This window comes from Oreochromis aureus, linkage group 8, assembly GCF_013358895.1.
Source record: "Oreochromis aureus strain Israel breed Guangdong linkage group 8, ZZ_aureus, whole genome shotgun sequence".
NCBI lineage: Eukaryota > Metazoa > Chordata > Actinopteri > Cichliformes > Cichlidae > Oreochromis > Oreochromis aureus.
Window position 1 is genome coordinate 18,620,590 of NC_052949.1, and position 23,416 is coordinate 18,644,005.

General features: G+C 39.1%; 2 protein-coding genes across 5 annotated transcripts; both read right to left on the minus strand.

Annotated features, from left to right (window-relative positions):
* Window positions 1–1,039: 1,039 nt before the first annotated feature.
* On the minus strand, window positions 1,040–15,716 carry si:ch211-234p6.5. Of its 2 annotated transcripts, none has more exons than XM_039616090.1 (24): window positions 14,887–15,716; window positions 12,830–12,893; window positions 12,607–12,705; window positions 12,411–12,483; window positions 12,217–12,317; window positions 11,951–12,069; window positions 11,650–11,862; window positions 11,248–11,542; window positions 10,947–11,003; window positions 10,626–10,775; window positions 9,348–9,407; window positions 9,164–9,244; window positions 7,474–7,626; window positions 7,255–7,353; window positions 6,945–7,053; window positions 6,438–6,499; window positions 6,018–6,119; window positions 5,838–5,928; window positions 5,580–5,635; window positions 4,972–5,112; window positions 4,486–4,893; window positions 3,882–4,003; window positions 3,682–3,791; window positions 1,040–2,746 (listed from the first exon to the last, which is right to left on the minus strand). In XM_039616090.1, the coding sequence occupies exons 1-24, from the start codon at window positions 14,925–14,927 to the stop codon at window positions 1,557–1,559; spliced, it is 3,996 nt and encodes a 1,331-aa protein (XP_039472024.1). In that variant the 5' UTR covers window positions 14,928–15,716; the 3' UTR covers window positions 1,040–1,556. The 2 variants fall into 2 exon arrangements, with proteins under 2 accessions (XP_039472024.1, XP_031595252.2); XM_031739392.2 differs by having other exon boundaries at window positions 12,824–12,893.
* A 4,447-nt stretch (window positions 15,717–20,163) lies between these two features.
* Window positions 20,164–23,414, minus strand: LOC116319837 (stonustoxin subunit beta). 3 transcript variants are annotated; one of them, XM_039616816.1, is made up of 5 exons: window positions 23,280–23,414; window positions 21,769–21,801; window positions 21,580–21,642; window positions 21,321–21,463; window positions 20,164–21,067 (listed from the first exon to the last, which is right to left on the minus strand). In XM_039616816.1, exons 1-5 carry the CDS (start codon window positions 23,326–23,328, stop codon window positions 20,639–20,641), a joined length of 717 nt encoding a protein of 238 aa, XP_039472750.1. In that variant the 5' UTR covers window positions 23,329–23,414; the 3' UTR covers window positions 20,164–20,638. The 3 variants fall into 3 exon arrangements, with proteins under 3 accessions (XP_039472750.1, XP_031595139.1, XP_039472751.1); XM_031739279.2 differs by having other exon boundaries at window positions 21,580–21,645; XM_039616817.1 differs by lacking the exon at window positions 23,280–23,414 and adding an exon at window positions 21,918–22,021 and having other exon boundaries at window positions 21,580–21,645.
* Between the last annotated feature and the right edge of the window lie 2 nt (window positions 23,415–23,416).

Below are 23,416 nucleotides of genomic sequence, written 5' to 3' on the forward strand. Positions count from 1 at the left end.
TTCTCCGCATCTCTCTGATTTACGCGCGCGCCACGCACTCACGCGCACTCGCGGGCCGGCCACACACCTGATTAATTATACAGTGTGTATGTATATCAGAGAAGAGCAAACTAACCAGCTGACATTTTTCTTGACACTAGCGAATTCTGCCTGTGTTTCTGGGCTGCAGTCTGGCCACAGAGTCACCAGTTAAATAGATGGCAATCATATATATATATATGATTCTGCAAAAGCAAGCTGTGGGATGATCCAACTTCAGCCCATTAGAAAAAGTCACATGAGTGTTCAACATATATCTCAAAACTATGTGTTGCTAACTGTTAAATATGTCTGCATATGCTGTGATTTGTATGGAAGAAGCCTCTAAAAGTCACAATTATTTCTATAGTGAGCACCACCTTTTTCACTTTATGCTGCAAACACGCAATAAATACTGTAGCCTATATCAGAACTCACTCGTTCCTACTTTAAATGTATTCAGGACTGCATTTAACAGCCTGTAATGGTGTCTGGAATGCATGCCAATGATATTTAATGACTGCAGGAATACATTTAAAGTGAATAGCCCTGTTAGAAACTAGCTATATTTATGATTACTGTTCCTAATTTACCATTTACACCAAATGAATTCACCAGCCCATACATAGTGTGTGCACTCACTGTTATTAGTATGCGTGCTGATATTGATATCACATTTGTAAACAGATCAGTGGGTCTCTCTCTCAGTGTATGTCTGCATGTGTGTGTATATGTGTGTGGCTCAGTAAACATAAGGTGGTGCTGTCTTTAAGAGAGAGAGCCTGGGAAGGGGTGATGTAATGTGTTCTCAGACAATGATGTCATCGACTGAGACATGGCAAGGATTTAAAGTGACAAAGGCTTTTTCAGCAGCCCCGTGTAATTCTGCATCAGGTCTCCTCAGAGAAAAGCACCTAAGCACCGCGGGGACCTTCAGTGGGTGGGAAAAAAGGGCTGAAATGAGAGCAAAACATAAATGTGATTCTGGCACATACAAAGCTCGAGTCTGGGTCTCGACGTGGCACACAGCATTTTTATTAATCAGGATATTTGAGATACAAAAAACAACAACACATTTTGCAGCAGGGACAATAAAAGGGTTACCAATCACGAGCAGCCATTAGCTATGACTCCTGCGCTATGTTGAATGCATATTTTGAGAGGAATGATCATGTTAGCCTCAAACACAGAGTGTGTATCGACAGCGGCTATAGAGAAGGTATTTGGTTTTTTTCCACTGCAAGTACAATACTTTATTTCCATACAGTACATAGTTTTTGTTATGATGAAATATTAAGACTTTCCATTGCATTTGCATAAATGTTCAACAGTGGATAGTGGAAATGTTTAAACTTACCAAATATTAAAGGTGTTTCTGATACTATATGTTCCCATTATACAATTTGTAATTTAAAATTAGGTCCAGACTCCTTCAGTCGAATTCTTCTAACATTTTTCACTGCAGTCACTCTAAACTGTGTTCTTGTCCTTCCCGAGTTTGTTCACTTAAGCTCCTTAAGCCGTCTCTGTGCTTTCTTTTATAAACTTGTCCTTAATACTGTTACTCTCGCCTTTCCGAAAGAAGCACTCCGAATCACACGTCCGGCTTCACGCACAGAGCTGGATAGAGCAGCAGCGCTTTTGTTGCCTTGTTCTGGGACATTCTCATTTTTCTCCTCACATAAACTAGCAGACTTTTTCAGTTCTTCCGATCTCACTCGCCCATCCTTCCTGTCCCCTGACTCTTTCGTTCCGCTATGTTCCTCTCTTGTCTGACTTGCACTTCCATCCAGTGTTTGGATGGGATCAGTGTCCCCAATGCAAACTCTGCCAGTAGTTTCTTTAACTTTCAGCTGGCTTTCTGACCTTGAGTTGTCCTCACATTCATTTGCAGCGCTCTTTTCAAAAACAGAAGCATCTTTTGTTGCTTTTTCCTGAAGTTCCACTGTTGAATCTCGAGGTTTGGAATCAGCTGTCTCGCTACTTTCATTACCATTTGATGACATAGGCTGAGTGACATCCTTATTCTCCTGTTCAGATGAAGGGCCAACATTACTGGCAGCTTCGGCTGGCACAGACTCAGTGATCAACAGTGGTTCTTTCTCTTCTGGCCCAGATGATGTTTGAGCACATGAATTCCCATCGTTCTTTGTTATGTCTGAATCTGAAATACTGATGTCACATGCAATCTTATAGAAGAGTGAATGGTTCTCTTTCATCTTCTCTAAGCTCTCACTCACTGCTGATAACATTTCATTTGAATCAGTAATGTCATCAGATGAAGCTGCCTGGTTGTCTGCTGCCTCCTCATTACACAGTGTTTCTGTGGCAGGGATCTGTAGAGGTATGAATCCTTTCCACTGGTTTGTGGAAAGGAACCATTTGGCTCTCAGATCAGAGGCCTTAGAATCACTTTCATTATCATCACCATCAGGATTCTCTTCAATCTTTTTCTGTTCATCATCTTTGAGACCTATGAATCCCTTCCCTCCATCTTTCGGATAAACAGTCATGGATGATATATGATAGGGTGAAGCTGGACGTTTGATCTTACTTTTGGCAACCCCTGGTCTCCCACTGTGCTGTGTTCTTTTCCCTAACTTGGCCTGATTATTAAGTTCCTGGTGTTCTTTCTCTTTATCCTCAGATATTGCACTTGAAAGCTGAAGCTCTGCAGAACTTCTTAAGTTATCTCCACAGCTTCCACGGCCATCATGGCAATCATGGCCTGAAAACACAGATGATTTAATCAGTCAGGTGCAGTTAGCAGTTAGCACTTCTACTAATATAGAAACCATCATAAAAGTTTGACGTAGCCACCATGGCGCCACCCACTGGCTAGTGGACTACTGTTAAAAGCTGTAAGTTCAGCTACTGTATCATTATAATGTTGGCCCAGGACCAACATTGCAACTAAGCAATCACACTGTTGTGAGCTCTGGAATAAGAAAAAAAAGGCTTTGTTTATGTAAAACTCTCTTATGCAACAAATAGTAGACATTACAAGTGTTTTCTTAATTAAATTTATGCAATATAACAGACATAGAACCAAGTTGGGCTTGCTGTTAAGCAACTTTAGCTTACTTGTGTTGGTTGCTAGTGATAGTTTTGAGCTAACTTCCTGGCTAATGTGAACAGACTGCTTAGACAACGAGATTGTTCAGCTGATGCTGATCCTGGACCAACATTGTTATGATGTAGGAACAAGACCAACATGGGGATATCCGATTGTCCACGGTAGCAACAAGGGTAGCCAAGGGCTAAACTGTTTCCTGCTTTACTACTGTTTTTTCTTTCTTTCCTCTGAATGTGACAACAATTTACAAAATTAAAATCTTTTGTTTAAAACTGCCGTAAAACTGGCAATCAAAAACATAAACTTATTAGGAAAATGCTGATTGAATACATACATTGAGTGAAATTGAGTTCAAAAGGATCTGCTATTTTTGCAACCATAAGCATTGCCCCCTGCTGGCTATAAAAAATAATGCTTCCAGACAATTTCAGACTCCTAGTCCATGTCTGTCTTTTATATACATTCAGTGATCTTTAACAGTTAATAACGCCAAGAGTCCTAAGTGACAAGTTAATTATTAACTCAACTACTATATAATGTTAGTAAATCTATATAAATCAGTACTGTATTGCTAAATTAGTAAGTACCTGCTTTTAATCTTTGTTTTCTCGCTGCATCAGGGGGAACATGGTGAAGTTCCTTCTCCTTTCCCATAACCGAGAGCTGACTGTGTGTGGTGGCACTCTCTCTGACTGCACTGATAGACAGACAACAGCCAATGTGCTGAGACTTTCATCAATATAAAGCACATTTACACTGTGTAAAAAAGAAAACAACCCCCCCACACCTTCTTATGACTCTCTCTCGTATTCGTTCCACTCGCCGGAGCTTGGCCTCTCGCTGTTCAGGGGTCAGACAGAGGTCATAGTCCATGTTTGAGGTCAGAAGGGCAGTAGACTGCTCCACTTTCTGTTCAGATAGATTTATATTAAAATGCACATATCACAATAACTTTAACTAACAGAATAATTATAAGAGCGCCATTTATAATTTTCTATGCAGTATTGATAAATAGCAAACAATGTGAAGAGATGAAGAACACAACTGATGCATCATGCATTGCTTCATTTAAATCCCAGCTGTTTGTTTACACAAGCTTTATATCTGCATTAAACTTTAAAAAAAAATGTTTACATATTAAGTTCAAGAAAGTAAAATAAAAGGCAAAAAATAAAGCATATTTAAAAAGGAACAAAAGGAAAAATGGTTTATATGCAACTGTCATACATCCCGACAGAGGAGATAAATCTACTGTCAACAGCACATTAGAGCTCATTCAGACTGAGTTAAATTAATCTGCAATCTGATATGAAATAAAGTGTGTTGGATTTATCGTATCGTATCCTTTTAGTTTATTAATCATATGAATCTTAATGTTGTCTTCTTCTTACCCTTATATTTGAGCTTGCGCTTCCATTTTCTAAACCGGCGTCATCTCGAATTTGATTGCTTGACGTCTCTAAACCCTCAGTTCTGCTCACTTCTGAATGTAACTCCTTCGTGGAGGTCCTGGATGTTCCTTGATGCTGATTTTTGTATGTCTTCTTAATGGGCTGATCCTGCTCCATCTCTGCTGAGGACCAGTTTTGATCAGGATTCTCCAACAAGGGCCTCCTGGGTGGTTTGCTTAACAGTTTTTTACCCTGCTCAGCCAGATTTGGCTGTTTCTCAGATGGGATCTGCTCAGCCAGTGGAGTATCAAGCTCAGCAGGAGGATCCTCGACAGAAACACGTCTGGCCACGAGCGAAGACGGTAGTACAGCTGTAACCACTCGCGTCACCCTTAAGGGAAAAGGGGCCTGAGAGAATACCAAGTACAATAAATAAATATATATACAACACAATATAGTCATTCATTCATTAATTACTTGGCAAACCTCTGCTTTTGGCTCTGAACTTTGACCCTGGGTCTGGGCACCTGGAGCCGGGACAGGAGGTTTTTTCCTATTAGTCACCCTCTCCTGATTTCTTTTCATTCTCTCAATCTGCTCTTCTTCACTCATCTTCATCTTCAGCTTCTATAAAAAAACATGGGCTGTTTAGAATATGAGTCATTTATGATCACTGCAGCTCAAAGATCCATAAAGCCAGAAACCCTGTCAGCCATTATAAAGATGATTAAAATGGCTTTATGTTTGCATCTGTTTGTGCAGAACAGTTTGTGTTTGTGAAACTATGATGGCTATTTGCTCGCTATGCCTGTCTATATATACTGTTATATATATGCATTTGTGCAGGTGAGAAAGGGGGGGTTGGGTGGATACTGTTGAGCTGAGCTACTGCATTGAGACATGAGCCTCTACCTCCCCCTCTCGTCTAAAACAGGTACTGCAACATGCCCTAATTGCAAGGAGGATGAGAGAATCAAAGAATTGGAATTTGGCTGTGATTGCAATGAGGAAATATCAGCTTTGACTGCTTCTATATTTGGAGCATTTTGGATCACACCGCATGCCAACACACAGGAAATTATGAAGAATCAAACCTTGGTTGATTGGTTGGTTGTGTCTGGTGGGATCCACTTTGAACCAGACTGAGAGTCTAAAAATGAGATGAAAATAGAGGAAAGTGAAAAAGGATGGGTAGAAAGAAATGTAAGTGTAGAAAGCCACTGTGGGATAATTTAGCATTATGCAGAGAACACCTACTAAAGCTATTAATAATAGATATGACAGAAAAGATTAATATACAGCACGGTGTATTAATATCAGCCTATTTCTGTAGTGAGCATATTTGTGCCAACCGGATGGATCTCTATGTGCTTTCACATTAAGGAGGTCAGGCTGGCTGTTTCCTCTTCTGTGTACAGGATCAACAGTGTGGCTGTAGATTGCCTGAAACATAAGCATAGAAATATCAGAAACATCCATGAAAATATTACCAAATCTGAATGTCTTTTCTGGCGGATTTAAAAATTGCCCACCTCATATGGTGATTCTGCCCATCCATGGCTCATGTTCCTGCTCTGGCTTTCTTGTAGCTCCTGGGGTAACGGTGGGCGGACTGGCGGCTCCTCTTCCACGTCCTGCAGGGATCACAGGAATGTGATGAACACTGTGGAACCATTATGGAAAAGCCAATTTATCTATGCCACACATAGACATATAAATGAATGCTGCTCTGTGCAAATCTTGCTATTGTGGTTTTCCTCTCTAACAACTAGTCTCATACGATGAATACTAGAGGTATCAATAACTAAAATCAAATGCTGTAAAGCCAAAAAATATCAAGTAGCCAGCAAGCCAGCAAAATGACTTGAATGGACAACAATTCCCTGCTTGTTCATAAGCAGAGCGCAAATGTCAGGGGCCACTGACAAATGAACAATGAACAAGTGTCATACCACTGGAAGACACTCTGTGGGAGAGCCAGGGGATCCAGGATGCGGAGCTGTGGACTGAAACACTGAGGGAGAGACAGAAAAGGTCACAGTGTTGACTCTGCTCATTGTCAGCTTATTGTCAGGTTCCATGTGCAGTATCAAGGTTACACCAGGAAACTGCTGTATACACTGGTGGCCCCAAGTGGCAGCCAGGAGCAATTATTATTATAATTAAATAGTGTGGCAATGATCTGCGCTGAATAACTACATCACGTGACTTGCTTTAAAACATGGTATTTCAATCATTTGTATTATTGTGTACATGAGTTCAGGGGTGTCTGTAGCTCAGACAGTGTAATGAGGTGGCGTTGTTGATAACCTTTTTTTCATTTAAATGTCACATTTAATGCACTGTTATTGTTCATAAATGCAAAGATTCAGGCAAAGATCGACTGTTATAAATGGCTGAAAGCAAAGTTGTGCAGTAAGAGTCTGAACATTACAGTAGGATGTCTAGCTGATGCTCACAGTGATGTCTCTGTATCCCCAGCAGGTAGCGGAACTGACTCCGATTGGATTTTAGCCCATCGAGTATGTCCTCCATCATCCACAGCTCTCTCTGAGCCTGAGATTGCTCCTGATTGGGTAGAGCATGGACATTATCCACATAGAACATCAAAATATAAGAGAGTTTCACATTTTGAGCCCCACTCGTGAATGAGGATCATCAAAGATGAGGCAAACTTTTCAATAGATGTTGTGCACACTTTAACAAAGCTTGTTTGTGAGGCCATGGGTCTTATTAGGTAAAAGTATTTGGTTTGTTGTTTAAAATTACTTGTGGCATTCCAAAATTACAGATGTGCTGAAGTTGTGAACGGACAACAGACAGTTCACTCTCCATCCTCTCATACTGGCACCAAACCCGCTCCATTTCCTGAATATAAAGAAAATATCAGAGGTTTAGTTCAATAACCCATAGTGGATGATTCAGCATCAATGAAGAAATATTATTGTAATCTAATATGAGTGTTTTTGTTTTTTGTTTTTTACACACCAGTGATACGTCACACATTCTGGCCCGGACTGTCACCAGCTCCTCTTGTAACAAAGCCTTCTCGGTCAGCGCTTCCTCGTGGGCCTGGGGTCCATGGCTCTTCCACTCTTCTAGCTGCAGTCTGGAAACTTCCAAAGCACACTGGACATTGTCCTGAAACACGTGCAGATGTGAGGAAAAGAACTTTATATATGTAAAAAGTTCTAAATAAACATAAACAAAATCTGACTGAAGTAGTGACTCAAACACAGTTGTGCTTTTCGTGGCTTAATTGCACAAAAATGTTTTAATTACTCAGTAAGTTCAGTAACTTTTCTTACAACTGTTTTCTGTAATAATTGTTCATTAAAAAGCCACAGTGACCTAATAAATAAATGTACTGAGAGTGAACCTATATTTTTTTAAATACATTTTCTTTCTAAAAACCTATTTCTAAGGAAATAGGTGTTTGGTTGATTATTAGTTTGTTGTGATAGTGCTTCTTGCCAATACATCTTATTCCTTTGGAGAGCGCGTTTATTTCCCCTTAAATGGGGCCACATTTACAAGGAAAATCCATTTGTAGGTTGAGTAGGTGGGTTGCACCTGTGAGCAGGGACCCTGCTACAGCAGTCAGTGTCTGCTCCAAGCATGGATAGAGCCTGTGCCATAGGGCAATTTCAAGCAAGTGTTCTGCAAAACCAAGCTGCAGCATTATTTGGAGTGAATTCCAGTACCGTCTCCAAATAGAAGGCCAAGTTCCATATAACAGTGGATGCCAGAGACAAGCCCAAGACCACAAGGAGACCATTTCCTCATTACATTGCCAATGGCAGATGGATTGAAGGATCAAAGTGTGGAGAAGATGTGGACAACGCTATGCTTATTGCTGCACTGATAGGGTAATGGCTTTTGGTGGAGGCAACTGGAAAACCAAGGCATGTCATCATTGGAGGCAATCTAAATTCAGAGAAATATCAAGATGAGGTTCTGCAACCAGTGGCAGTCACATATCTCCACAGTCCTGGATCAAACTCGATTCTCCAAGAAGACAATGCTCGTCCCCACAGAGTGGGGTTTATCAGAGACAACCTCCAGAATTTGGGAGTGGGTAGGATGGAATGGGCTGCCTGCAGTCCTGACCTCAACCCCACTGAATACTTGTGGTATCAGCTTGAGCGTGCTGCTCGTGCCAGAGTGATCAGCACAACCACACCACACCACTGACTTGCGACAAATGCTGTTGAAGAATGGGATGCCATCCCACAGCAGTGTGTGACAAAGCTGGTGACCAGCATGAGGAAGACGTATCAGGCTGTTGTTGCTGTGTGTGGTTCTTCGACATACTACTGAGGCCTTATTTGTTAAATGAATAAAATGTTAACTTGCCAGTTCTTTTTTTCAGGCTTCAATCATCTAATCCAATAAATGACAACAATCAAGAGTCAATAGCAGAAACAGCTGTTTGGCAATGGCAGAGAAGATTTGGTAAGTTAATTATGGGTGCGAATACATTTTCCTTACAAATGTGGCACCATTTAGGGGGAAATAAATGGTGTAAGATTTATTGCCAAGAATCATTTTTACAACAAACAACTACTCGACCTTTTTGTAATAAATTTATTTCTATATGTGTGTGTGTGTGAGACTTTAGATTAAATACTTGGGTCATGTATTGTCTAAATAGAATTAAATCTTTAGAATTTCCCACCTTATCCATTTGTAGCTGGGCCAGTTCTACAGACAGAGACTGCAGCAGTTTGTCACACCCACACAACCTCGTTAACACAGCCTGAGGAGAGAAAATCAAACTCATGACTACAAAAAAAAAATATTTCAGTTTGCTGTGGTCTGGTGACTGTTAAGACCCACATGCTGATATTATGAACACTCACGTCTGCATCACTTTCAAGAGGCCGGAGTGGTGGCATTTCCCTCGGGTCAGGTTTTGGGGCCTGAAAATCATCATAGTCATCCTGTTTCACAGTATTTTGTTTTAAACAACGATTTTAAAATATTTCTCCTTCCTCTTCACAAACCTTCAATGTGTCATTAGATACCTAAATATATATGTTAACATTTTCTTTAAATTTATTTAAAAACTCTTGCTAATGTTAAATCATATTAAGGGTATATGTGTAGATTAATGCTTAAATGTTACTGTCTGAATGTTAAAACTCAGCTGTTTTAACACTGCAGAACACTGCACAAGCTTTAGCACACTGCAGCCATCTGCTAATAGCATGAATTGCCATGAATCTGAGAGATAGAAATGTTGAAAATGCTTAAAACACATGTATTTTTATATCACTGATCAAACAACAACTTCATGTAATAGTCATTATAGCAAGGGTCCACATAAGTGTTCCGCAGGTACATTTATACCGTGTTTTGTCTGCCAAGATTATGCTACATGTACTATAATGCAGGTGCACATTGGCTGTCAAAATAAAAGACGCGCACCAGATAAGAAGTTGCAACGCGTGTTTGCGTGCATATAAAAGGCACTGTTTTTGTCCGCTAGAGTGGGATTTTCACGGCATATTCTGCACCACATCTCTGTGCGTTCATCATTTGTTCGAAGCCAGCTCACCTCCTGCAACCACTATTGCGAGAATATGCGCTTCTTCTGCGGTTCGGACTCCTTCTGACATTTCTTTGTAGGTGGAGGAACACCAAAGTAATTGCTTAAAGGAGCTTGCTTCTTCGACATCTTTAAGAGTTCTAAACAAATGTCTGTCCTCCTCCAGAAAATCTTATGTACGCAAACGCGCGTTGCAACTTCTTATCTGGTGCGCGTCTTTTATTTTGACAGCCAATGCGCACCTGCATTATAGTACATGTAGCATAATCTTGGCAGACAAAACACGGTATAAATATATAATAAAACAGAAAAACACAATTATAATAACAAACACACAGTTTATTAGTAACAAAAAAACAGACTTACTGACAATAAAAGACAGTGACAGACATATAACAAGTCAATGACATACACAGGACAACTGTGTTAATACATTTATTAAACGTCTACAGTGTTAGAGCATGTTTTCTTTCTTTTCTTTTTTTTTTAAATAAAGGGGTAGGACACGTGACACCACAGCACCACTGAGCATGTTGTACCACACAAAATGCTGTAATAACAGTGCACAGTTCAGCAGGCTGGGCTGTACCATAGCTGGCGGTAGCACACAAACAGATAAATGGCTGCGGTGATGGTGATGATGGTGGTGGTGGTGTTGTGGGGGGTGTGGAGAATGTGAGGCTCTCGATGAGGGGGGTAAAGGGGGCAGTAAGTCTGCATGTGCCCCTGTGGAGTAACTCTGAGGAAGGAGACAGCATGTATGCGAAAAGAGAACACAATATCAAACACTGTGCTACTGTGCAGAGAGAGTAAAAACTGTTATTGGTGACTTCAATGATCTGTTTCGGAAGATTTTACTCAATGAAATTTGACATTTCTAATAACAACAAAGACTTTTTTAATTACTTACCTTCCCCAAAGGTCTTCGCCCGCTGCTATGATGAACAGAACCATATACAGGGGGAGGCTAAAGACAGGGAAAGAGAAAGGGTTGAGAAACATGAGCTGTTAACACAAAACGGCCATTCCATTCAAGATGATGCTTTTTAATCCACTGCATTAGTCAAGTTAGATAAAATGTGTGATACAACTTGGATACTTTCTTGCCAATCCCCCTGTATTGGAGGCCATTTCTTTGAGACAAGATGACTTTAGGCATTAGGTTTTATACAGATTGACTCTCATGAAACACTTAAATATCAAGTTCCAACCTTGCTTAGACTTTGCCACCTTTCTGAGCCTGGAGTGCTGGGATTGGATTTGAACTCCAGATTCGGTGAGGCAGGTGCATAGTAAAGAGTATGTGGCGGCATGACCAGGTCATCATGGGGTCGTATGTCAACCCTTCCCACCGGTGTGTGTGGTCTTGATCCCAGCTGACCTCTGGAGGTCAAAGAACCTGTTGCCATAACATCTGTTTGTGACGGTGCGTTTTGACCCGGGAAATAATCCTCCTCCTTGTTCGGACCACAAGCTCTTCTTCTGCTTAAATCAGGGCTCGGTGTTCTGTTTGTGAATACAAAGCACACAGCAGCTTTTTCAGTTATTGTTTCAGCCTTTAAGAAAACTGCTTGGATATGCCATTCACACACACACACGGACGACTTGACAACCTGCTGTTTCTTTGATGCATGCTCCGCCTCTCCCTCTGCTCTGAGTGCGATCTCCCCATCCTTCCACCACTGAGCTTACTCGGTTCACTCAGAGTCCTGCTGACGTGCCTGTGTTTCTGGGATAGACCCTCATCATCAGAGGGAGATTTAGGGAGGTCCACTGATTCACTGCTGCCACCTATCTGCGTAAAGTCGTGATAACTTGAGCAGCGCCTGAAAGCATCAGAAAAAAGCTTATGAGGCAAAACGTTGTAAAACGACCGCATGTAAAACCTCATGACTCTTTTGAATAGAACTGTACCTGTTCATGGAGCTGTCTGGCTCCATTGCAGCAGACTGACTGAGGGCTCGAACCCAACCCAACATGTCCTCCTGAGTGTCTGCGCTGAAGAAATAAGAGCGCATCCCCTGATGCACTACCTAGTTTCACACATTATTCACAAATTGTTTTTTCATTATTAAAAATTCATATTTTCCTAATCTATATAGACTTAAATATGTGACAGCACATACGCATGATTGGAGAATATCTTACATCCTTACAATGACTTGGTTTAACAATAATACCTTAAAGGTGAACTTTCTGTTCTTGCATTCCCTCGGCGTGCAGAACAGGATTTTGTAGCTTGGCAGTGGGATGCTCCCCAGAACAGATTCTTCTCTGCTGTCTGAAAAGAGGATGGATGAGACATGAACAAAAGAAGGGATGCATCACCACACATGATAGAATTTCTCCTCCAGACAAAGTGCCGATTTTTTACCTTTATAGTAAAACAGACAGTAGTTAGAGAGGACGAACCATCGTCTTTTCCAAAGCTTCAAACCAGAGCTATCCTGTGGGAGGAAGATCAATTAGGCTCTGCTCTTCAGTAAACTCAGTCACACACTCTTCCGCATGCAACAGTGAAGTTGTTAATCTTTTTAAGTAGATCATGAAAGCAAATGATGCAAAAGTACTTTTTTGTTGAGCCATCCTCTGATGACCACAGGGCAGTTGGGGTCTCTCTTGGCAGACTGACACCTCTTCCCAAATGTCTGCACCTTTCCATCACTTTCCTGTTACCAAAACAGGGAAAAAATACATTTGTGTGCACATATGTGCTTATGCATTAACAGCATCACACTAGGTCATCCATGCATACAAAGATGGGAGCCTTGTAATTTGAAAACAAACCTTTACCATGGGAAAATAGGATATTGTGGCCACGCTGGACGCTTGGCTTACTCTGTCGTGGTCATCCATTCTGTAGGGTGACAAATAAATGTGTTCAGACCACAATAAAAAGATGGTAACGACAGTGAGAAGGAAATAGTCACACAAAGTAATAAAACCGCATAAAGTGCCACATAGACCCCCTGAATACCAAGATACATGGCTGTAATACGACTCTGCCCACATATTCAAATGAGCTACTTGAAGCTGGTTTGGCTAAGATGCAACCGCTTACCAGTACAATCTGAATCAGTGTCCCCCTCTGTAGAAGCAGTCAGTCACTCCACTGACCAGCAGGCCCGTAAGCTCCGACGTAACATATGCAACATTCCTATATAGTTGAGATTTTTCCCTGCTCAACTGTTCATTCTCTCAAGGACTTGGTGTGGTTGCCCCATACTTCCAGAAAAACTCTCCCACAATTCTATTCTGAGCCATAACAGGCCGGTGCGCATCCCCACCATGCAAACTGACAGGTGACAGCTGCGTCGCTGTGGTGGCAGGGAGGGGCTGGGACTGTGTGAAAACCAATCTGGCAGCAGGGACGGGGCTGGTATGAGACACTATCTGGTCCAAACTGCATAACTGCAGTGTGGATCGCTGAGAATAGAAAACCCAAATAAAGGAGCGTGGTGGTGGGAAAGTAAAAGTTGTTTACTGTGTATCATAATAATAATAATAATAATAATAATAATAATAATAATAAATAATAATAATAATAATTCTATAGTAGTATAAAAAATTAAATATAAAAGGGAAAAATTAAATTTTTGCATGTTTATATGTGACAATGTACAACAATCTGTCCATCTAGTAATTTATGTTAAACTACTTTCTTATTACTGTTTCTTTTACTATTAGTGTGCAGTATATGTTTATATATTTCTTCATGTACTACAACAAAATATTCCTTACATTTCTTTTGTGTGTGCATATTATGTAAGGCATTTGCATTTACATTCGTCTATAAATATTTGACAGCAAAATAACTCCAACGGAAAAACAACTGAAATTTCGAGTTACACCTGCTCAAGCTTCCTTATCAAAGATGTATTTTTACGGCCTACTTGGCTCATTTGTGACCCTTGTGAAACACTAATACAGATGAACTTGAAGATGAAAAAATAAATCACAAGGAACATCTCACGTTGAGCTACCACAAACAGTTGCGGATGAACCAGATGTTTGATATGGTTTCGTATCCACAAGCTCTCCCGGTATCAACCGCATTCCCCGACAAGCGCGGCACGGAGTAAATGAGAGAACTCAGTCACGTCTTTGTTAGAGACCAACAACTTCATAGCCACTGGGGGTTCAGTGGGTGTTGTGAAATATTTGGAAAATCTCCTTTTTAATCAGTGAGGGTCACCAGCTCAGAGAGGAGAAGACTTAAAATGCTAAAGAGGGATGGTGGGGAGGACAAACGGTGGGTCTGTGCACGACACAGAGTGCGCTTTGTGATGCCCGAGGACTCTGAAGCATCATGTGAAGTTGGACACAGACCATGTTGAATACATTGCCCCGGAAAATAATCCTCTCCCTCTCTCTATCAACAAAAACATTTGCATGTCTCCCGCATTCTCATACTTTTAAAAGCCAACAAAAGCTATCAAAATACGTTTGACCTTGATAAGCAAAGCAGTGACGTAGGTCAGTCTCTCGACTCTTAACTGGGCTGTCATTTCTGAGGACACGAGATTGCTAGTTGCTGCACATTTTAAAGGTGTTGAAGCCATAAAGTTGATGCTTATAAGAGTAAAACTTAAGTTACCAGAGTTTAGCATAGGTTTAAAAAAGTCCCTCAGGGGGCCACTGAGTGTTTCAGCCACAGATAATAAATATCAGCCACAAAGCTGCTTCACAGTATTGTTAACCTTAAGCAACTTTTGCTCACAATTTGTCACATTATTGACCAAAGATTAAATAAAGATAAATGATTAATAAAGTGTGGTGTTTAACTGTGCAACCATCTAGAACTACATGAGACATACATGTTAATAAAGATGCCATATTGCTGTATATACCTGACTAATCGCGCCTGCCTGCTGGCTGCTTCAAGCTCCATCACTTGGCACTGTTCCTCACAGCATCTCTTCAGGCTTGGCAGCCTTCTTCTTGGCTACCACGAGCTCCTGTTGCCCAAACAGTCACAACGCTCTTCTGCTACACTCCGCTGCTCTCCGTGGACGTGTGAATCTCCCTCTCTGTTGTCGACTGTTTCACTCTGGTCTGACTTGTAGCAGCAGCGCTCGCTTGGTGCTCTACCTACGCTGGCTGTTAGCACTCAGTCTGTTTTTCTGTCCACTAACAGTGCACTCTCTGTGAGCCCCTTCTTTCTTCCTCCCCCTCTTCTTCTTCACTGTCCCTCCCTCTTGCCCTGCCCTTGACAGCCTCTCTGTCTTTTGCTGAGTGTGGGTTTGTGACTCAAGAATTCACACACGCATAAAAAAAAACAAAAAACAGCTGTTTTCTCGTGCGTCTGTTTTGCCCCTTGCATTATTTAAATTCTCAGTGTAGCTTTACGACAATCAGAGACTTGGATGCCAGTCTTGAGTCATCACCCCCAATAAAAGCCAAAATATTAAGAGAATGAGGGGCACAATGAGACAAAAGCTTTAAGGCTCTGGTTTACTTCCAAAACCATGCTATGTTCAAGACAAAGTAAAGTTTTGAGTTAGGAAAGCAATTTGACATTTGGTTGACGGATTGTTTAAGCACTTTAAATCTATTAAAGTTTAAATTATTAAAAGAAAAAGAAGCCTTAAGAACAGCCGTAAAACCTCTAGAAGCTGCATTAAAATATAAGATAACCAATTATTTTATAATTAGTCTGTCTAGACTTGAAAGGCTCCCACAATTAGGCAAAAATAATTTTCCCAGATGGTCCTTTCTTATATAATTTTTCTGCTGCGCCAAGTCAGCGTCTTGTAGAGCTGATTGTAGAGAGTACAGAAGAAAACTAATGATGCTCCGTTAACACAGCTGTAAAAAAAGAAAAAAAAAAGAAATAAAGTACAGCGCTTTAAGGTGAACGGATTGAGAGTAATTAAAGCTACGCCTATTATATACTTATATGTACAAAAGCTTAACAGGAAGAAAGGCACTGAAAGGGAAAGTGAATGCTGATAATCAGCAGTGTACACATGCCTCAGGAGAGCTGGTGTTATTGTAGCACAGGAGTAAGATATCAAAAGCATTTTAAGCGGTATGATAAGAACACGGGAGACAAGAGAAAAGTCAAGTGTAAGCGGGAGCGCCCTGAAGCCTGGTTGGCAGTACTTTAATCTAAGAGTATCTCCTGTGAAATGAGCTTTTCAGAATCCTGCAACCTAGACACAAACACTCAAGCTATTTCTCAACACTCAATAATAATCATGCTGTCTTATAATTAGCAGCTCACGTGTCCAGGCCATTTGCTTTTATCCAGGAAGGTCTTGACCCGGGATGCTCAGGATATCCCGTTCTCACATGGGACAAATCAGCTAGCCAGTAATTATTGACCACTCCCTTTTAACATAGTGAGCAGTCGCCCGCAGTGACAGACAGCTGCATGGCTACTAATAGTGTCCCGTTACATGTAAAACAACCTGTGGGGCCCTCGCATAGGATTGTGGGAAATGTAGTTTCTTTTAGGCAGGAAAAATGGCTGTCCAGATTAGCTTGAAAGGTATGGTCAAAGGTCAAACATAAATCACACCAACAGCATTTTATTCAGCTGCATCCATCAGATGATTAAATCACAGGAAGATTTCTCTGGTCAAAGATTCGTTATTGGTATTTTCCTTTGAAAGTGACCTTGTTTGATGCCCGTTGACTGATTGAGCTTATACTGTTTTAATTATTTATTTAATTTATTGTTAATTAATAATTTATTTAATTTTAAATTGATTGGACTTTTCCTAATAATGTAAATCTCGCATAATACACATAGATTATCTACAATATCTACAATAAGGTTTAAGTTAATTTTGAATTACTTCCTACTATGGAAACTATTTTTCTAGATAATAATTTGTTATTCATTGTAAGTATTGTGTTGTGAACTAATAGGTAAAATAGTTAAAATTCGTGATCTACACTATGTAACATGTGATAATATAGAAAATATTTTTTCCCATATTCACTTAAACAACATTCATGATTCATTTTCTAAAGAAGAAAAAACACAATATAGCACTATAACATTTTTTATTATGTCTCATATGTTACATACAAAAACGAAAGATCCAAGAAAGAGAAATCATTTTTTTTGTGCACGTGGTTTACTACGTGTAGAATGGGTTGTTTGTTGTTGTGTACTGACAAGAGCAATCCAGCAGGTGGTGCTGTTTAATAATTTTGTCAATCGCTGTTTCTGCTGAGGGCACTTTTCATTATGGGCATATATGATAAATATATAAAAATATGTTTAAAAAGTACATTAAGTAACTTTATGTTAAAATACTTTATTATTGTATGTTTTAATAGTAAATAGAGAGTAGTACAGCCACAATTGCTACTTAACCAGAACAGTATATATGTGAAACATTTGTCCAGCTGCAGAGCATGACACAACAGTGTAAAGTGTGATGTATACATAATATGGAGAGAAAGAACAATATGAAACTGGTGACCGTATCAGTCCATGTTAGACTGCAGATAGTGTGAATGTGGGCTAGTAGATACATGACAACAAATCTTTTGGAACCAATATAACGTCATCCCAATAATGCTTGAGTAGCTTCTGCTGTCGACCGGGTGGTGTGGAATCATGAGGGAATAATATTGTTGAAGCACACTGGAAGAAATAGAACTTAGTACTGGTCAGTAACTGGTTCTATCTGCTGCACACAAAAAGCTCGGAAAGTGTTTGAAAACAGGACACTGGAGAAAATTCAACTCTCACCATATCACGCTCCTACGGGAAGATACATTCATAAAACATTCTAATATTCAATTCAAAAATATTTAAAGGGATAATTTAAGTTTTAACTTCTGTCTGTATTGTTTGCAAAGCATGTTACCACAACAGCAGGAATTGCTGGGCAATCCTCACCCCCACCCTGCATCCTCCTTATGCCATGCTATATGTATCACTATATGTGCCATTTGCTGTATAGCATATATCACCTTGCTCATGACACCAGCAGAGAGTTTCCACTCTTCAACTCTCTCTTCCAACTCTCATACCTATCATATGATCACATATACACATCCAAAACACGTAGTGAGGTGACACCGTGGGTGTGATTACTCTTGGATCACGGTCTCCAGTTTCATTTTCTTTGGTCAATGATGGATGTTTGTACCTGTCATATCGGTTTAACTGTACCGGCTGTAAATTCTTATATATACTCATCACAAGAATCACACTGAAATAGACTAAATAAACTAAGCTAAGCTCAATTTGGTTGGTGTTTAACTGCCTAAAGCTAGAGGTGCAGTTTTTGAGTATTACTAATTAAGAATAAGTGTAAAGAACATTAAGTAAACACATAAAGTACAGAAAGCATTGATTTGATTACACATTACTTTATTTTGACCCCCTTTGAAAAGAGAGATTTCTACTGACCTGCTTCTGGAAGGGTAATGTCTGTATGTCCTCTGCTGTCTCAACGCTGACATGACTGTCATTGTATGTACAGTATGCAGAAGCAATGACAACAGTTTAAGTGTGTCAAATACCAGTATGACTTGAATGCATTGCTCACTGGGGCTTTTCTCGGCACTTGTTAAATCTATATCAATATGTCTAACATCCAACTGGGGTCTTCCAAGGACCCCAACCATCAGTGTAACTTTGTGCTGAACATTGGGGGGGTCAATATCACTGTCTAAATAAATTAATAAATAAATTTATTAAATAAATTTATTTTATTTAATAAATTAAATAAATTAAATTAATAAATCTGGGTAAATTCCCAAACATTAAACATGCAACTATTTTGCTGGTAATACCTGAAATGAGTAAAGAAAATCAACAGCCTATTTATGCAAGATAATTCAAAATTTTATTGGGGGGGTTATATTAGTTGGGTCTGATTATTGGGGGGTCATAACCCCCCTAACCCCCCTGGAAATTATGCCCCTGACCCCAACAATACAATAAGCTAATATCTGATTAATTAATACCCCATTTTAAGAAATGCTCATATCCAAAGTACAACTGCCTTTAGCATTTAATTTTTTTTCTGGTAATATTTAGTCAATAATCTCATAATCTGGTGAAACATAAAAATGAAAATATTTTTAATAATATCAAAGAAATCATTTTAATGAACCCACAGTTATTCAGACTTGAGCATTTTTATATCATCTTTGAATAAAATGAAATTCAAATTTAGATTTTTTTTTAACATATGTGATGTAGACTGAAGAGTAATAGTATAACAGAACTATTAGTATTACACATACATTAAAAAATTGCAACATATTTAGTTGATATACCACTGACGTCTGTGGGTGCCCTGTGAGCAGGATAACAGTTCAATGAGTGCCACTTTTAGTTCCTATTAAGCTGATGCTTTAGTTTTGAAAGCAGTAGGAGGTGAGGTCAAGCTGTCAAAGACAGAAACTAATGTTCAAGCTGGAGCATCTCAGATGTCAAAGTGAGCGCCTTTAAACTCCAGGGAAGCAGTTTGTAGTCAGTCTTCTTTACTGAGCAACACTGGAGGAGTTTTACGTTATGCAAACTTTACACTGTACATGCAACTTTATTTTAGCTACTTAAAAAGCTTCAGACATTGACCACAGACAGAAAATGTGCAATCAATTTCATTTTCAGTGATTTTGCATTAACTTTTATAGTAAAGTACTTAATTAACATTACAATACAGTATAGAACCATAAACAAATCTCAAAAAGATAAATTGTATGTAATCCAAAATGTATCCAAATCTGAATATGCTGCATGTTTAATTAATTTAAATTATTCCGATTATATTAGATAATAGGAATAAAGAGAAAGTCTTTCTGCCAGGTAAGGAAATAAGCTTTAATTCAAATATTTAGATTCATCATTTTAATTCTGTTGCAATATCCCTTCTGGTTTTTATTTATTTATTTTTCATTTATGCCAATTGAAATTTTACACCTACTACACAGTTAGACACCAGCTTTATGTAATTTCCGTAGCAGCACTCTGGGGAATCAAAATTAGATTTGGTACTTGGTGTAATTTTACACTGAGTCAAACATGCACCTTGTCAGTGTACTTATGTACTGCTTAAAACTTTATTTTGTCCCTACTTTTTTTTTGTGCATATTTTTGCTGTCTTCGTACTATAGCAACATTCACATTAGCAAAAAAATAAAAAAAAGTCTCCTTTTTCCATACTTTATTTTTGATTAACATTTTTTCATATTCAACATTTTACATACACTTATGCCTAAGTAAATATACATTCTTAGCAAACAATAACAATGGAGAAATACAAATACACACATATATATTAATATAAACCTCGAGTGGTCCTGTGTTTTCAGAAAAATCCAACAGTGTGGACAGAATTCAGAAGATGAATCCTTTCTAAATATCTTCTAATTGCACTTTGCTCCCTTGATTAAAATGTTTTTTTTAATTCCCTATGTTTTCCTCAGAGATACTGTAGTGTTTTGATAAAATATAAGTTCTGATGATGTGGATGACCCTATTATGTGAGGAAATTCTGTGTTTAAAACAGCCTTATTGCAGCTTTATTGCAATAGGATAACAGCTACTTCACTCCTCACCCAACAAGAGTTCAGCTCCACTCAATTTTAGATATGATCATAAGTTGCCTCTATGCTTCCGCTCCTTTATTCCTCCTTCTTTTTGATTACACAGTCAGAGCTTGTTCCTACCCAGAAACATGGCATCATTTTCTCCTTAAAGGAGCTCTTAAACTGCTTTAAAAGTTTAACCTCCTTTTTCCCATTGCGTTCTCCTCCCTCAATCACATCCTCCACAGCATAAAAATTAAGGACACCAGCAGGCTGGTCAAGATATACACCTATTGTGGAGCACCTGGGAATCTCCACAATCTGTGTACTGTGACCTTTGTGCCAGGCTTGATAGCTGGAACCACTCCAGCCGAGACCCCAGGACTCCTCGTTTTCTCCCAGGCCACAGGGCCCATCCTTGTTCCTCCTTCCAGCTCCTTCGTATGCGACTCCAATCACAACCCATCCTGAATACTCCACTTCCCAGTAGCCTCGGCTTCCCAGGATTCCCTCTTTGCAAAGAACCTTATGCACAGAAGTGATAATGTCACTATAATACACACTGAGCTAATCCTATAGCGTAACGTAAGAGAATTTCAAGCAGCATTGCTTTCTCCTTTTGGAAATACAACACCAGTAGGTTCAGGTTTGAAATAAACTTGGGGTACATACTGTTTCCAAGCACATCTAATTTTACACCATTGTAAACATTTAAAATTAGCAGAAAATACATTTATAATATATGCCATTTCAGGCTAAATGCATCCTCATACTGTACCTGTGGCGCGTACTCATATCGCTCTGGTCTGTCCAAGACAGGACAAGTGATGTTATCAGTCATTCTGGCCACTTTGGCACCACCTTCTGTGATCCACAGCATTTTATTGGCTGTTTTGTCGTCCAGAGACAAATTAATCCAATCTGACAAAGCAAAAAATAAATAAATGGATAAAAAACTAATAAACAATAATTTAACAAAGGGTGCTTGGAAAGAATTGTAAAAAAAAAACAACAAAAACCTAAACAAACAAACTTACATTTGATAAGATCAGCTCTCCATTTGGGTTCAGGGATATTTGGCTCATACATTGGGATCTTCTCTGCTGAGTAAAATAACAATAAATGTCAGGAGATACTGAACAAGGCAGGTCAGCCTTTACAGATGGCATGATTTAAATAAGAAAATAAAAAAGATAAACCAACCTGTGGTAAGATTCAAGTCTTACCTGTGGGCGTTTTTACCACTTTGCCCTTTTTTCCTGAAAACAAAGAAACCTTTATTAACATCAATATTCTTAACTAAATATTATGCAGGGGTAGGCGACAGGTGCATCTCAAGCGGTGATGAAATGAACCACAGGAAAACTGGGTATACTTAGAAAAGCATCTGCCTTTGTCAGATCATCACATCAGAGATTGCATGCTTTCTGGAGTCAGTGGTTGATTCGTGCCAGGCAGTTGGAATGACCAAGACACCTCAGATGCTGTTGGGGTTGGCTTCAGTCACACTAGAGCGCAGCGTGAAGCTCAGAGCAGATTATGAGATGAGAAGAGTGACATGATCTGTCCATGCAAATCAGATAAGTTGGGGATCTAGATCCTAAGCTAGCTTATTGCTACGAGATTGTAGGAAAGTCATCCAAGTGTCAAATCACACCTAGCTGAATTAAAGTCAGAGTTAATGCGAAGATAATGAATTGCAACACATGCGACATGGGCATCCCTAAAATTAATAACGCTGAAGGCTGTCTTTAGAAAAATCACTTCCCTCTTAATTTCTAACTGGTTAATTGTTGCATAACAGGCTTTACACTTAAGCCAGATATGAAAGTGATACTTTGCTGTCACGCATAATGATGCAGTCTTAGTGTTTTGGTGAGGACACTTAATCTTCACTGGATTAAGATATGAACCTTCAAAAACACAAGTAATGGGATGTATTTATATCAACACACATCATCTCAGAATATTAATCTACAAACATTTAACTGCTTCATATAAATGTTCTCATCGCAAATATCCACAATTTTTTAATTTATATTTGTTTTTATTATAGTGAATATTTGATTCATATCTAAATGGTTTAATATATGTACTACAATATATCTGAAAATTATAGTGACAGAAAACATATTAGACAAAAACAGTAGATGTATTCTTTTTGGTTTTTTCTAAATTATGGTAGTGATTCATTTACTGTGTTTCTGTTCACCCTTTGACTTTTTTTTGCATTAGTTAAGATAAGTACAGACAAGTTATAAGATGCGTTAAGATCTGTAAAGACACTATTTGTAAAGATAGTATCTGTTCAGTGGAGGCTGAAAGCATACGACCATTTTCAAAGCTGTTCTTTTAACTTACAGTATAATACATCAATGCATTTCCATGGGTTACGTCTGGTTCAGGCAGATGATGCTTTTTGTTTTTAAACCATTGCTCCCAGGGAATAATACCATTACAAACCCATCAACAATATGCAAAGAAATGTGAAAGTATTGTAAATTATTATTGATTTTTTTACACATTTTTATACAGACAAACTCTGGTTAACCGTTCTCTCAGGATCTGCCTGTGAGGATGAAGAACACCTCACTACTGAAAGTGCAGTTTGGTTCACATCAGCGAGTATATTTAAAGCATATCACTGTAGTATTTAAATGCTGTCATTTAAAAGGCTTGGTTTGAAAAGGAAAAAAAAAGTTATATATTTTTAGATAAAATATATTTAAAAAATCACCTTTTTCTGGCTTCCTGGTCTCCGAAATGATTCTGTTGGTTGCAGGCATCTTGATACCAGCTTGCTGTTTGAGTAACTGAGCTAGCTGCGGGTCTATCTCGACCTGCTGTGGCTGGTCTCACTGAGGATGAAGAGTA

Coding starts and splice junctions, on each gene's coding strand:
- si:ch211-234p6.5 (XM_031739392.2), bottom strand. CDS start 14,927: ATGGAGCTTGAAGCAGCCAGCAGGCAGGCGCGATTAGTCAG. Junction 12,894..14,886: donor AGGCAGGCGCGATTAGTCAG/GTATATACAGCA, acceptor GTCACCCTACAG/AATGGATGACCACGACAGAG. Junction 11,004..11,247: donor GGTGGCAAAGTCTAAGCAAG/GTTGGAACTTGA, acceptor CCCTGTCTTTAG/CCTCCCCCTGTATATGGTTC.
- LOC116319837 (XM_031739279.2), bottom strand. CDS start 23,328: ATGCCTGCAACCAACAGAATCATTTCGGAGACCAGGAAGCCAGAAAAA. Junction 21,464..21,579: donor GAGAGCTGATCTTATCAAAT/GTAAGTTTGTTT, acceptor TTGCTTTGTCAG/ATTGGATTAATTTGTCTCTG. Junction 21,068..21,320: donor GATATGAGTACGCGCCACAG/GTACAGTATGAG, acceptor TCTGTGCATAAG/GTTCTTTGCAAAGAGGGAAT.